General features: G+C 65.0%; 1 protein-coding gene across 1 annotated transcript; it reads right to left on the bottom strand.

Moving 5' to 3' along the window:
- Positions 1-3,479: 3,479 nt before the first annotated feature.
- On the bottom strand, positions 3,480-7,168 carry LOC135317647 (protein S100-A16-like). The gene is made up of 4 exons (XM_064474076.1): positions 7,058-7,168; positions 6,905-6,964; positions 6,107-6,276; positions 3,480-3,747 (listed from the first exon to the last, which is right to left on the bottom strand). Exons 2-4 carry the CDS (start codon positions 6,945-6,947, stop codon positions 3,526-3,528), a joined length of 435 nt encoding a protein of 144 aa, XP_064330146.1. The 5' UTR covers positions 6,948-6,964; positions 7,058-7,168; the 3' UTR covers positions 3,480-3,525.
- Positions 7,169-14,626: the final 7,458 nt, after the last annotated feature.

Here is a 14,626-nt window from a genome sequence, read left to right as displayed (position 1 = left end):
GGATGGCCTATGGGGACACTGTGGGGGCAGGAATGGGGCAGCCGTGGGGGGTCAATGGGACCCCCAGGGTGGGGAGCAGGCACTGGGGGGGGGGGGGTCACCGCCCCCACCCTAACGCCCCCCCCGCCGTGTCCCCCGTGTCCCCGTGGGTGGGCGCAGGGGGACCCTCCGCGGGGGGCCGGGGGCCGTCGCCGCTGGAGCGGGGGCTCCACGCCGTGGTGGCCACCTTCTACCAGTACGCCCGGGCGCCGGGGGGGGGGGCGGGAGGCCAGCCTCGACCCCCCCGCCTTCCAGCGCCTGCTGCGCCACGAGCTGGGCCACCAGCTCACCGTGAGTGTCCCCGCGGGGTCCCCGCGTCCCCTCCCCCCCGGCCCCCGGCCCCCCGCCCTGCCAGGGACACGGCCCCGCGGGGGGCACCCCCCGCCCGCCCCCCCCCGGCGCTGGGCGACCCGCGACCCCCCCGGCCTCGCCTGTGTCCCCCTGGCCTTGCCCGTGTCCCCCTGGCCTCCCCTGTGTCCCCTCGGCCTCCCCCGCGTCCCCCCGGCCTCGCCCGTGTCCCCTCAGATTCCTTCGTGTCCCCTCGGCCTCCCCCGTGTCCCCCCGGCCTCCCCCGTGTCCCCTCGGCCTCGCCCGTGTCCCCTCGGCCTCCCCCGTGTCCCCCCGGCCTCCCCCGTGTCCCCTCGGCCTCCCCCGTGTCCCCCCGGCCTCCCCCGTGTCCCCTCGGCCTCGCCCGTGTCCCCCCGGCCTCCCCCGTGTCCCCTCGGCCTCGCCCGTGTCCCCTCGGCCTCCCCCGCGTCCCCCCGGCCTCGCCCGTGTCCCCTCGGCCTCCCCCGTGTCCCCTCGGCCTCGCCCGTGTCCCCTCGGCCTCCCCCGCGTCCCCCCGGCCTCGCCCGTGTCCCCCCGGCCTCCCCCGTGTCCCCCCGGCCCCCCGGCCCCCCCCCCCCCGCCCCACCGAGGGACACGGTCACGAGTGGGGCCGCCGTGTCACCACCAGCCCCGGGGACCCCACGGCGTGTCCCCACGTCTCCCCACGGGTCCCCAAGTCCCCGCGTGTCCCCCCCTCGCAGCGTCCCCATGTCCCTTCGCGTCCCCATGGCAGCCCCCCCGCGCCACCTCGTGACCCCCCCCGCCCACCCCCCGCGGCCCCGCCCACACCGCGCGGCCCCGCCCACACCCCGCGGCCCCGCCCACACCCCGCGGCCCCGCCCCCCGCCCCCCGCCCACCCCCGCCCCCCGCCCCCGCCCCGCCCGCAGGACACGGGGCAGCCCGAGGCCGTGGCCGCCATCTTCGCGCTGCTGGACGCCAACGGGGACCGGCGCGTCTCCTTCGAGGAGTACTGGCAGCTGGTGGCCTGGCTCTGCCACGTCCTGCGGCACCGCCACTACGGCCCCGCGCCCGCGCCCCCGCCGCCGCCCCTCTGCGGGGCGCCCCGCGGCCCCCCGGCGGCCCCGGCCCGCGGGGACGGGCGCCCGTGACGCCCCCCCGCACCCCCGGCCGCGGGGCCGCCGGGGCACCCCCCGCACCCCCCCCCACCCCCCACCCGCGGGGGGGCGCCCCGATTCCCGCCCGCGTCACCCCCCAAATCGGTCCGGGGGGCGGCGGCGGGGGGGGGGGGGGCCCCGCGGCCCCTGGGGACGGGGCGAGTCGGGCCCCACGGGGAGGGCCCCGGCCCCGCGGCCCCCGGGGCGCTGGGGGGCGGCCGGGAGGTGCCTTAAAGCCCCCCCTCGAATGTGGAAAAGTTGCCAGGAGAAGAGGAATAAAAAACGACCCCCGAAATGGGGAATTGAGGCGCGGAACGTGCAAACGTGGGGCTTCGGGGGGGGGGCGGCAAAGGCAGGGGCTGCCCCACGGCGGCCTCCTGCCCCAGAGCAAACGCCCTCTGCCCCACAGGGTCTGCCTGCCCCGTAGGGTCCTTCCTTGCCACTCAGGGGCGCCCCGCCCCAAAGGGAGCACCCTGCCCCACACGGAGCACCCTCTGCCCCATACGGAGCACCCTCTGCCCCATAGGGTCCGCCTGCCCCATAGGGAACACCTCCTGCCCCACAGCATCCTTTTCTGTCCCATAGGGTCCCTCTGCCCCATACGGCCCTTCCCTGCCACACAGAGACCCCCCTCCCAGCTCCATCATGACCCCCTCAACGAATAGGGACCCCCCCACTGCCCCATAGGGTCCTCCCCTGCCCCACAGGGACCCCTGTGCCCCATAGGGTCCCCCCTGCCCCATAGGGACCCCTCTTGCCCCACAGGGACCCGTTCCTGTCCCACAGCAGCTCCTTGTTGCCCCATGGGGGGGCGGGCCTATTCTGCCCGGGGGGGCGGGGCTTGAGATGGGGCGCGGCCTGGGGGCCGCAGCATGAATGGGGCACGTCTGTGGGTGGGGTCTGAGCAGGGGGCGTGACCAGGACCCGGAGGGGGGCGTGGCCTCAGCACCGGGCAGGGCTGGGAGAAGGGTGGGGCCTGACAAGGCGTGGGGCCAGACGCTGGTCAGGGGCGGGGTCCGAAGGGGGCGGGGCCTTGGATGGGCGCGTCCGGGTAGGGGCGTGGCCAAAATGACGCAATGCCTGTCCGGGGCCCCCGAGCTGCCGGGGGCGAGGGGAAGCGATGGTGGTGGGGGGTCCATGGGGCAGGGAGGCTCCATAAATGTCGGGTCGGCCCTATGGGGGAGGGAGGCCCTGGTGGGGCAGGGGAGGGCTCTATGGGGCAGGGGAGGGCTCTATGGGGCACAGGGGTCCCTGTGGGGCAGGGGAGGACCCTATGGGGCAGGGAGGCTCCATATATGTCGGGTCGGCCCTATAGGGGAGGGAGGTCCTAGTGGGGCAGGGGAGGGCTCTATGGGGCAGTGGGGGGGTCCCTGTGGGTTGAGGGGGTCATGATGGAGCTGGGAGGGGGGTCTCTGTGTGGCAGGGAAGGGCCGTATGGGGCAGAGGGACCCTATGGGACAGAAAAGGATGCTGTGGGGCAGGAGGTGTTCCCTATGGGGCAGGCGGACCCTATGGGGCAGAGGGTGCTCCGTATGGGGCAGAGGGTGCTCCGTGTGGGGCAGGGTGCTCCCTTTGGGGCGGGGCGCCCCTGAGTGGCAAGGAAGGACCCTACGGGGCAGGCAGACCCTGTGGGGCAGAGGGCGTTTGCTCTGGGGCAGGAGGCCGCCGTGGGGCAGCCCCTGCCTTTGCCGCCCCCCCCCCGAAGCCCCACGTTTGCACGTTCCGCGCCTCAATTCCCCATTTCGGGGGTCGTTTTTTATTCCTCTTCTCCTGTCAACTTTTCCACATTCGAGGGGGGGCTTTAAGGCACCTCCCGGCCGCCCCCCAGCGCCCCGGGGGCCGCGGGGCCGGGGCCCTCCCCGTGGGGCCCGACTCGCCCCGTCCCCAGGGGCCGCGGGGCCCCCCCCCCCCCCCGCCGCCGCCCCCCGGACCGATTTGGGGGGTGACGCGGGCGGGAATCGGGGCGCCCCCCCGCGGGTGGGGGGTGGGGGGGGGGTGCGGGGGGTGCCCCGGCGGCCCCGCGGCCGGGGGTGCGGGGGGGCGTCACGGGCGCCCGTCCCCGCGGGCCGGGGCCGCCGGGGGGCCGCGGGGCGCCCCGCAGAGGGGCGGCGGCGGGGGCGCGGGCGCGGGGCCGTAGTGGCGGTGCCGCAGGACGTGGCAGAGCCAGGCCACCAGCTGCCAGTACTCCTCGAAGGAGACGCGCCGGTCCCCGTTGGCGTCCAGCAGCGCGAAGATGGCGGCCACGGCCTCGGGCTGCCCCGTGTCCTGCGGGCGGGGCGGGGGCGGGGGGCGCGGGGGTGGGCGGGGGGCGGGGCCGCGCGGTGTGGGCGGGGCCGCGGGGTGTGGGCGGGGCCGCGTGGGGTGGGCGGGGCCGCGTGGGGTGGGCGGGGGGGTCACGAGGTGGCGCGGGGGGGCTGCCATGGGGACGCGAAGGGACATGGGGACGCTGCGAGGGGGGGACACGCGGGGACTTGGGGACCCGTGGGGAGACGTGGGGACACGCCGTGGGGTCCCTGGGGGCTGGTGGTGACACGGCGGCCCCACTCGTGACCACGTCCCTCGGTGGGGCGGGAGGGGGCGGGGCTGCTGTGGGGGGGAGCTGGGAGGTGGGCGGGGGGCTGGGGACACGGGGGGGACACGAGGGGACACACAGGGACATGAGGGGACACGCCATGGGGACATGTGGGGACACAAGGGGCCATGGGGACACATGGGGGGATGCCATGGGGACACGAAGGGACATGGGGAGACGTGGGGACACGCCGTGGGGTCCCCGGGGCTGGTGGTGACATGGTGGCCCCACTCGTGACCACGTCCCTCAGTGGGGCGGGGGGGCGGGAGGGGGCGGGGCTGCTGTGGGGGGGAGCTGGGAGGTGGGCGGGGGGCTGGGGACATGGGGGGACACGGGGGGACACGAGGGGACACGCCATGGGGACATGTGGGGACATGAGGGGACGCGAGGCGACACACCATGGGGACACTCTGTGGGGACACGAGGGGCCGTGGGGACACGTGGGGGGATGCCATGGGGGTCATAAGATGACATGTGGGGGGAGGCTGTGGGGACACGATGGGGACACGTTGTGGGGACACAAGGGCCATGGGGACACCTGGGGGGATGCCATGGGGGTCACGAGGTGATGTAGGGGGGGTTTCATGGGGCCACGGGGGGCCAGGGGGACACACCGTGGGGATATGAGGGGACATGGGGACACCCTGAGGAGCCGTGGGGACACACCATGATGGGATGCCGTGGGGACAGGGGACACGTGGGGACACGTGGGGACACGCCATGGGGTCCCGGGGGCTGGTGGTGACACGGTGGCCCCACTCGTGACCACGTCCCTCAGTGGGGCGGGGGGCTGTGGGGACACGTGGGGACACATGGGGATGGGCTGGGGACGCGGGCGAGGCCGGGGGGACACGGGGGAGGCCGGGGGACACGGGGGAGGCCGAGGGGACACGGGGGAGGCCGGGGGGACACGGGCGAGGCCAGGAGGACACAGGGGAGGCCAGGGGGATGCGGGGGAGGCCAGGGGGACACGGGGGAGGGTGAGGGGACACGGGCGAGGCCGGGGGGACAGGGGGGAGGCCGGGGGGACACGGGCGAGGCCGGGGGGACACGGGGGAGGCCGGGGGGACACGGGGGAGGTCAAGGGGACACGGGTGAGGCCGGGGGTACACGGGGGAGGCTGGGGGGACACGGGGGAGGCCGAGGGGACACGGGGGAGGCCGGGGATACACGGGGGAGGCCGAGGGGACACGGGGGAGGCTGGGGGGACACGGGGGAGGTCAAGGGGACACGGGGGAGGCCGGGGGTACACGGGGGAGGGTGAGGGGACACGGGCGAGGCCGGGGGGACACGGGGGAGGCCGGGGATACACGGGGGAGGCTGGGGGGACACGGGGGAGGCTGGGGGGACACGGGGGAGGTCAAGGGGACGCGGGGGAGGCCGGGGGTACACGGGGGAGGCTGGGGGGACACGGGGGAGGCCGAGGGGACACGGGGGAGGCCGGGGATACACGGGGGAGGGTGAGGGGACACGGGCGAGGCCGGGGGGACACGGGGGAGGCCGAGGGGACACGGGGGAGGGTGAGGGGACACGGGGGAGGCCGGGGGGACACGGGCGAGGCCGGGGATACACGGGGGAGGGTGAGGGGACACGGGCGAGGCCAAGGGGACACGGGGGAGGGTGAGGGGACACAGGCGAGGCCGGGGGGACACGGGGGAGGCCGGGGGGACACGGGCGAGGCCGGGGGGACAGGGGGGAGGCCGGGGGGACACGGGCGAGGCCGGGGGGACACGGGGGAGGCCGGGGGGACGCGGGGGAGGCCGGGGGAACACAGGGGAGGCCAGGGGGACATGAGGGAGGCCAAGGGGACATGGGCGAGGCCGGGGGGACACAGGGGAGGCCAGGGGGACACGAGGGAGGCCAAGGGGACATGGGCGAGGCCGGGGGGACGTGGGGGAGGCCGGGGGGACACGGGCGAGGCCGGGGGGACGCGGGTCGCCCAGCGCCGGGGGGGGCGGGCGGGGGGTGCCCCCCGCGGGGCCGTGTCCCTGGCAGGGCGGGGGGCCGGGGGCCGGGGGGGAGGGGACGCGGGGACCCCGCGGGGACACTCACGGTGAGCTGGTGGCCCAGCTCGTGGCGCAGCAGGCGCTGGAAGGCGGGGGGGTCGAGGCTGGCCTCCCGCCCCCCCCCCGGCGCCCGGGCGTACTGGTAGAAGGTGGCCACCACGGCGTGGAGCCCCCGCTCCAGCGGCGACGGCCCCCGGCCCCCCGCGGAGGGTCCCCCTGCGCCCACCCACGGGGACACGGGGGACACGGCGGGGGGGGCGTTAGGGTGGGGGCGGCGACCCCCCCCCCCCAGTGCCCGCTCCCCACCCCGGGGGTCCCATTGACCCCCCACGGCTGCCCCATTCCTGTCCCCCCAGTGTCCCCATAGGCCATCCCAGTCCCCCCCAGTCCCCCCAGTGCCCCCTCCCATTCCCCCCAGTCCCTCCCAGTCCCCCCAGTGCCCCCCTCCCAGTGTCCCCACTCCCTCCCAGTCCCCCAGTGCCCCCTCCCAGTCCCCCCACTCCCTCCCAGTCCCCCCAGTGCCCCATCCCTGTCCCTCCCAGTCCCCCCAGTACCCCCTCCCAGTCCCCCCACTCCCTCCCAGTCCCCCCAGTGCCCCCTCCCAGTCCCCCCACTCCCTCCCAGTCCCCCCAGTGTCCCATCCCAGTCCCCCCCAGTCCCTCCCAGTCCCCCCAGTGCCCCCTTATTCTCACCCCAGTCCCCCATCCCCTTGCCCCCCATCACCCTGCCCCCCATTTCCCCCAGTCCCCAGGTCCTGTGTCCCACCCCCGGCCCCCATTGTCTCCTCCACGCCCCCCCACGCCCCCCACGCCCCCCACGCCCCCCACGCCCCCCCCCCCATTACCGCTGGCCTCCGGGGTGGTGACACCCCCCTGGCTCTGCCCCATGTCACGCTAAGGGGACCCTGATGTAACGACAAACCCCCGTTACCGACCCCATCCAGCGCCCCCCCCCGCCCCCCCCATCCCTCCCAGTACCCCCAGTAAGACCCACTCACTGGGACCACACCGAGGTCCCCAAGGACACCCCAGGGTCACTCTGGGGACGGGCTCGGCCACGTGGCCTCGGCTATTCCTGGCCACCGTCACCCTGTCCCCGTCCCGATGGCTCCGGTGACAACCGCCACCCCCCACCCCCCCAACTCCCGGCTCCCCTTTTCCCCCCCCCTTCAAAAACGATCCCAAATCCACCCCAATTCACCCCAAAAATCACCCCGCGGCGCTGGCAGCACCCAACGAGGGCACCCAACAAGCCGCCCGGTTGTAATTAGCGGCGTTAATCGGGGGCTAATTAGGGGAGGGGGTGGGATTTTTTGCCTAATCGCCGCGTGGGCGCCCCAAAATTGCGCATTATTGACCCCAAATTGCCCGTTTTGGGGCTTTTTTTCCCCCCCTCATTCAGAACCGGCGCCGCTCGAGTGCTTTTGAATCGATATTGTTTTTAAATGAATGCGAATTAATACGAATCAATATTAATTAATCAGGAGGCGCCGCTGCTCCGCGGCGACGTCTTTTTGCCCCCCCGCGATGGAAGAAGGTGCGGTTGTGTCTTCTCCGCTGGCTCGTATGAGGGTTGTGCACCACGGCGCGGAGCTGGGGGACGCGCAAACAGAGGAAACACCCCCCCACCCCCCCAAAAAAAAAAAAACGAAAAAAAAAAAAGAGGAAACCCCCCCCCCCCCCTTCATTTCATGAACGGAAACGATCCGAAACCACCAGATCCCGCCGACGGCGGGTGGGAAGCGTTGCAGGCCGCCACTTCGGCAGCTGTTTTTCCACCCCGGAGCCCCGTTTAACCGCCCCCGCCGGAAATTTGTAGCTGCGATCGGATGCCGAAAGCTCCGGAAATGCTGTTTCTGAATGGTTGGGGTGATGGCGGGGGGACCAGCGGATCCCCCCCATGGCGAGGGGCAGAGCCCGTTGGGTGCTCGCCGAGGGGGTGCCCCTTGCAGCTCTGCGCTCGATCCTTGCAGATCCGCGTTGCATCCTTGCAGATCTAGGCTGGATCCTTGCAAATCTGCGCTCGATCCTTGCAAATCCAGGCTGGATCCTTGCAAATCTGCGCTCGATCCTTGCAAATCCAGGCTGGATCCTTGCAAATCTGCACTTGATCCTTGCAGATCCGCATTGCATCCTTGCAAATCTAGGCTGGATCCTTGCAAACCTGCGCTCGATCCTTGCAAATCCAGGCTGGATCCTTGCAAATCTGCACTTGATCCTTGCAGATCCGCATTGCATCCTTGCAAATCCAGGCTTGATCCTTGCAAATCTGCACTCCATCCTTGCAGATCCGCATTGCATCCTTGCAAATCCAGGCTTGATCCTTGCAAATCTAATCTCTATTGCATCCTTGCAACTCTGCGCTCGACCCTTGCAACTCTGCGCTCGACCCTTGCAAATCTGCGCTTGATCTTTGCAAATCCAGGCTGGATCCTTGCAAATCTGCACTCGATCCTTGCAAATCCGCATTGCATCCTTGCAAATCCAGGCTTGATCCTTGCAAATCTGCACTCCATCCTTGCAGATCCGCATTGCATCCTTGCAAATCCAGGCTTGATCCTTGCAAATCTAATCTCTATTGCATCCTTGCAACTCTGCGCTCGACCCTTGCAACTCTGCACTCGATCCTTGCAAATCCGCATTGCATCCTTGCAAATCTAGGCTGGATCCTTGCAAATCTGCACTTGATCCTTGCAAATCTGCATTGCATCCTTGCAAATCTAGGCTGGATCCTTGCAAATCTGCACTTGATCCTTGCAAATCTGCATTGCATCCTTGCAGATCCAGGCTGGATCCTTGCAAATCCAGGCTTGATCCTTGCAAATCCAGGCTGGATCCTTGCAAATCTGCGCTCGATCCTTGCAAATCTGCGCTCGATCCTTGCAAATCTGCACTTGATCCTTGCAAATCTGCACTTGATCCTTGTAAATCCAGGCTGGATCCTTGCAAATCTGCGCTTGATCCTTGCAAATCCACATTGCATCCTTGCAAATCTCTATTGCATCCTTGCAACTCTGTGCTCGATCCTTGCAGATCCGCATTGCATCCTTGCAGATCCGGGCTGGATCCTTGCAAATCCAGGCTGAATCCTTGCAAATCCGGGCTGGATCCTTGCAAATCCACATTGCATCCTTGCAAATCTGCACTCGATCCTTGCAAACCTGCGCTGGATCCCTGCAAATTCAAGTCGTTCCCTGGCGAAGCCGGGTTGCCTCTTGCAAACCCACGCCGCGGCCTCGCAAACGCAGGTTGCATCCTTGCAAAGCCACACGGCAGCCTTCCATATTGACGGCACTTCCTTGCGAGTCCCCACCGGATCCCTGGAAATCCACACTGTGTCCTTGCAAAACGGCCATGCATCCTTGCAAACCCACACTGGAACCTTGCAAACCTACGCTGCAGCCTTGCGAATCAGCCATGCTCCTTGCAAACCCTCCTTGCATCCCTGCAAACCCTTGTTGCATCCCTGCAAACCCTCCTTGCATCCCTGCAAACCCTTGTTGCATCCTTGCAAACCCTCCTTGCATCCCTGCAAACCCACGTTGCCTCCTTGCAAACCCACGTTGCATCCTTGCAAACCCACGTTGCATCCCTGCAAACCCTCCTTGCATCCCTGCAAACCCACAATGCATCCTTGCAAACCCACGTTGCATCCCTGCAAACCCACAATGCATCCTTGCAAACCCACGCTGGAACCTTGCAAACCCACGTTGCATCCCTGCAAACCCTTGATGCATCCCTGCAAACCCTTGTTGCATCCCTGCAAACCCTTGTTGCATCCTTGCAAACCCTTGTTGCATCCCTGCAAACCCACAATGCATCCCTGCAAACCCACGTTGCATCCTTGCAAACCCACGTTGCATCCTTGCAAACCCACGTTGCATCCCTGCAAACCCACGTTGCATCCCTGCAAACCCTCGTTGCATCCCTGCAAACCCTCGTTGCATCCCTGCAAACCCTCGTTGCATCCTTGCAAACCCTTGTTGCATCCCTGCAAACCCACGTTGCATCCCTGCAAACCCACGTTGCATCCCTGCAAACCCTTGTTGCAATCCTTGCAAACCCTCGTTGCATCCCTGCAGACCCTCGTTGCATCCCTGCAAACCCTCCTTGCATCCCTGCAAACCCACGTTGCATCCCTGCAAACCCTTGTTGCATCCTTGCAAACCCTTGTTGCATCCTTGCAAACCCCTCGTTGCATCCCTGCAGACCCTCGTTGCATCCCTGCAAACCCACAATGCATCCCTGCAAACCCACGTTGCATCCCTGCAAACCCCTCGTTGCATCCTTGCAAACCCACGTTGCATCCCTGCAAACCCACGTTGCATCCCTGCAAACCCTCGTTGCATCCCTGCAAACCCTCGTTGCATCCTTGCAAACCCTTGTTGCATCCCTGCAAACCCACGTTGCATCCCTGCAAACCCTCGTTGCATCCCTGCAGACCCTCGTTGCATCCCTGCAAACCCTCCTTGCATCCCTGCAAACCCACGTTGCATCCTGCAAACCCTTGTTGCAATCCTTGCAAACCCTTGTTGCATCCTTGCAAACCCTCGTTGCATCCCTGCAGACCCTCGTTGCATCCCTGCAAACCCACAATGCATCCCTGCAAACCCACGTTGCATCCCTGCAAACCCCGTTGCATCCTTGCAAACCCACGTTGCATCCCTGCAAACCCACGTTGCATCCCTGCAAACCCTCGTTGCATCCTGCAAACCCTCGTTGCATCCTGCAAACCCTTGTTGCATCCCTGCAAACCCACGTTGCATCCCTGCAAACCCTCGTTGCATCCCTGCAGACCCTCGTTGCATCCCTGCAAACCCTTGTTGCATCCTTGCAAACCCTCGTTGCATCCCTGCAAACCCTCCTTGCATCCCTGCAAACCCACGTTGCATCCCTGCAAACCCTTGTTGCATCCTTGCAAACCCTTGTTGCATCCTTGCAAACCCTCGTTGCATCCCTGCAAACCCTCGTTGCATCCCTGCAGACCCTCCTTGCATCCCTGCAAACCCTCGTTGCATCCCTGCAAACCCTCCTTGCATCCCTGCAAACCCTCGTTGCATCCCTGCAAACCCTCCTTGCATCCCTGCAAACCCTCGTTGCATCCCTGCAGACCCTCCTTGCATCCCTGCAAACCCTCGTTGCATCCCTGCAAACCCTCGTTGCATCCTTGCAAACCCTTGTTGCATCCCTGCAAACCCTCCTTGCGTCCCTGCAGACCCTCCTTGCGTCCCCGCGCATCCCCGTCGCCCCCTCACGACCCCCCCCCCGCCTCCCAGCAAACCCCCCCCAGCCGGGCCGAAACCCCCGGGAAACCCAAATCCCTCGGGAAAACCCGCTGGCCCGGCCCAGCCCCCCCCCTTCGCTCACCCCTTTATTTTAGGGCAAAACCCCCTATTTCTAGCAGCGTTGCCCGCCTCCACGTGCCTTTGCGTGCAAGAAGCAACCCCGAACCGTTTTTTCCCCCGTCCCCGTGACCAATTTGGGGAATATTCACCCCAAAAAGGGCCCGGGGGGGGGAGGGAGTGGCGGGAGGTGGCGACGTTTCTTTTTCCAACAGATTCGGCTTTTTGAAAAGGGAAGAAAGAAAAAAAACGTTTATTTTTGTGTCTTGGAGTGTTTTGTTGCGGTGGATTTCCCCCTCCCCCGGGACGGTTCGACCCCGATGGCCCCAAAACCATGAAAATCCCCCCAAATTCATTCCAAAACCCAACGGGTTTTCCCAACCCCTCCCCCCCCCCCCAACGATCGCACCCTCATTTCGGGACATCCTCGCGATGAGCAAATCCAGCCCCAAAACTCGGCCGGGGGCTGGTTTCGAAGGAGCTTTTGAGGCCAAAAGCGCCGTTTCCTGGAAAAATTGGGTTTCGGGGGTTTTTTGGGTGTTTTGGGGGTGTTTGCTCGGCCCCCGGGGGGTGACGCGGTCGCGTGTGTCCTCCCGGCACCCCCCCCACCGCCATCGCGCCGCTTCCCCCGGAGAAAACCAGCGCGCTTTTTTTGCCCCAAAATTGCGTGATTTCGCCCCAAAACGCGTCAAACCCGGCCAGCGGCCCGGCTCGCAGCCCGCCAAACTGCGACGTTTCGCCCCAAAATTCATCGTTTCAACCCCAAAATGCACCACCCGGCCTGGCGATTGAGAGCAGAGCCCCACAAATCGCCACGTTTTGCCCAAAAAGTAATAATTTCACCCCAAAATGCATCGCCCGGCCTGATGACCCAGCTCACAGGCCCCCAAATTGCCACATTTTGACCCAAAATTCATCGTTTCAACCCCAAAACGCATCACTCGGCCTGATAATTTTGCTCAGAGCCCCTCAAATCGCCACGTTTTGCCCCAAAAGTAATAATTTCACCCCAAAATGCATCGCCCGCCTGATGACCCAGCTCACAGGCCCCCAAATTGCCACATTTGACCCAAAATTCATCATTTCAACCCCAAAACGCATCACTCGGCCTGATAATTTTGCTCAGAGCCCTCAAATCGCCACGTTTTGCCCAAAAAGTATAATTTCACCCCAAAATGCTTCGCCCGGCCTGATGACCCAGCTCACAGGCCCCCAAATGCCACATTTGACCCAAAATTCTCATTTCAACCCCAAAACGCATCACTCGGCCTGATAATTTTGCTCAGAGCCCCTCAAATCGCACGTTTTGCCCAAAAAGTAATAATTTCACCCCAAAATGCATCGCCCGGCCTGATGACCCAGCTCACAGGCCCCCAAATTGCCACATTTTGACCAAAATTCATCATTTCAACCCCAAAACGCATCACTCGGCCTGATAATTTTGCTCAGAGCCCCTCAAATCGCCACGTTTTGCCCAAAAAGTAATAATTTCACCCCAAAACGCATCGCCCGGCCTGACCAACCCTGCTCAACCCCTCCCAAATTACAACATTTCACCCCAAACTTCCTCATTTCACCCCAAACCTCATCATTTTGCCCCAAAACTCCCTAATTTTGCCCCAAAATTCATCACCCTGTCCGACGACCACTTAAAACCCCCCCAAATTGTGAAATTTCACCCCAAAACTTCTCCTTTCACCCCAAAACTCATCATTTCGCCCCAAAACTCCTCGTTTTGCCCCAAAACTCCTCCTTTCACCCTGAAACTCCTCATTTTGCCCCAAAACGTCTAATTTTGCCCCAAAATGTCTAATTTCGCCCCAAAACTCCTCTTTTTGCTCCCGAACTCCTCATTTCGCCCCAAACCTCATCTTTTCACCCCCAAAACTCCTCTTTTCGCCCCAAAACTCCTCCTTTCACCCCAAAAACATCTAATTTCACCCCAAAACTCCTCCTTTCACCCCAAAACTCATATTTTCACCCCAAAACCCATCGTTTCACCCCAAAACTCCTCTTTTCACCCCAAAACTCCTCTTTTCGCCCCAAAACTCCTCCTTTCACCCCAAAACATCTAATTTCACCCCAAAACTCCTCCTTTCACCCCAAAACTCATCTTTTCACCCCAAACCCCATCATTTCACCCCAAAACTCCTCTTTTCGCCCCAAAACTCCTCCTTTCACCCAAAACTCATCTTTTCACCCCAAAACCCATCATTTCACCCCAAAACTCCTCTTTTCGCCCAAAACTCCTCCTTTCACCCCAAAACACATCACCCCGCCCCACCACCCGGCTCCAACCCCCCCCCCCCCCCCAAAATCCCCCCATTTCCCCCCAAAAAAGGAATTCACCGTTTCCCCCAGCGCTTTGCTCCTTCCTGCGGGGGGGAGGGGCCCTGAAAATATTCGGGGCAAAAAATAGCGATTTTGGGGGTGGTTTGAAACCCCTTTTTTGGGCTAGTTTTGACCCGCGGCTTCGCGTGTCTCTCCTCGACCACTTCAGAGGCAGCTTTTTGGGCGGGGGCGGGTTATTTTAAGCAACAACCCCCCAAAAAAAAGAAGCGGGGGAAAAAAAAAATCCCCTTTTTTACCCTCAAAAAGGCTCCTAAAAAATATATAAAACAACAAAAAACCAGCCAAAAACCACAACTTCCCCAAATCGACCCCAAATTTTCCTCCTCCCGCCTCCAATTTCACGCCGCCGCGTCCTTTCCGGGGTTCCTCTTCTATTTTTCGCATCATCGGGTGTTTTCGCCCCGGAAAAAAAAGGCAGATTTTGTGAGTTTTTGGGCAATTTGTTGCTTTTTTTTTTTAAAAAAAAACCAACATCTTGGCGGGGGAAAAAAAATAATCCTTTTTGAGGGGGAAAAACGGGATTTTGGGGGTTGGGGGATGGGGGATCCCCCCGCGTTCGCCGAAGGGACCCCGATTCCCCCCAAAATTGGGGTGCTGGGGGGGGGGGGAGGGGCGGGAGCCGGACGCTTGGGTCCCATTTTGGTGGGAAATAGCCCCAAAATGAGGTGGGGGGGGGGGGAGGGGGGTCCGGAGGGGGTGGGTGGGGGTCGGGGTGGGGGTGGGGGCCCCCCCCGGTGGCGTCTGTGGGTGCTGGGGGTGGGGTTTCCCCGTTGACGACACCCGCCGGCAACGGCGTGAATTTCTTTTTCGGGTTCGGGGAAGGATTTTGGGGTGAGTTTCTGGAGTTTTGGGGACGGGGGAGGGCGGGGGGAG

Source organism: Phalacrocorax carbo, chromosome 26, assembly GCF_963921805.1.
Source record: "Phalacrocorax carbo chromosome 26, bPhaCar2.1, whole genome shotgun sequence".
Lineage (NCBI taxonomy): Eukaryota > Metazoa > Chordata > Aves > Suliformes > Phalacrocoracidae > Phalacrocorax > Phalacrocorax carbo.
Note: the sequence above shows the minus strand (reverse complement) of the source record. Positions and strands in the feature narration are given on the sequence as shown.

What these genes read in the sequence shown, in the direction of transcription:
- LOC135317647 (XM_064474076.1), bottom strand. Translation starts at nt 6,947, where the DNA reads ATGGGGCAGAGCCAGGGGGGTGTCACCACCCCGGAGGCCAGCG. An exon ending in CACCACCCCGGAGGCCAGCG is followed by an intron (nt 6,277 to 6,904) that starts GTAATGGGGGGG and finishes GGGTGGGCGCAG; the next exon opens with GGGGACCCTCCGCGGGGGGC. An exon ending in AGCTGGGCCACCAGCTCACC is followed by an intron (nt 3,748 to 6,106) that starts GTGAGTGTCCCC and finishes CCCCGCCCGCAG; the next exon opens with GACACGGGGCAGCCCGAGGC.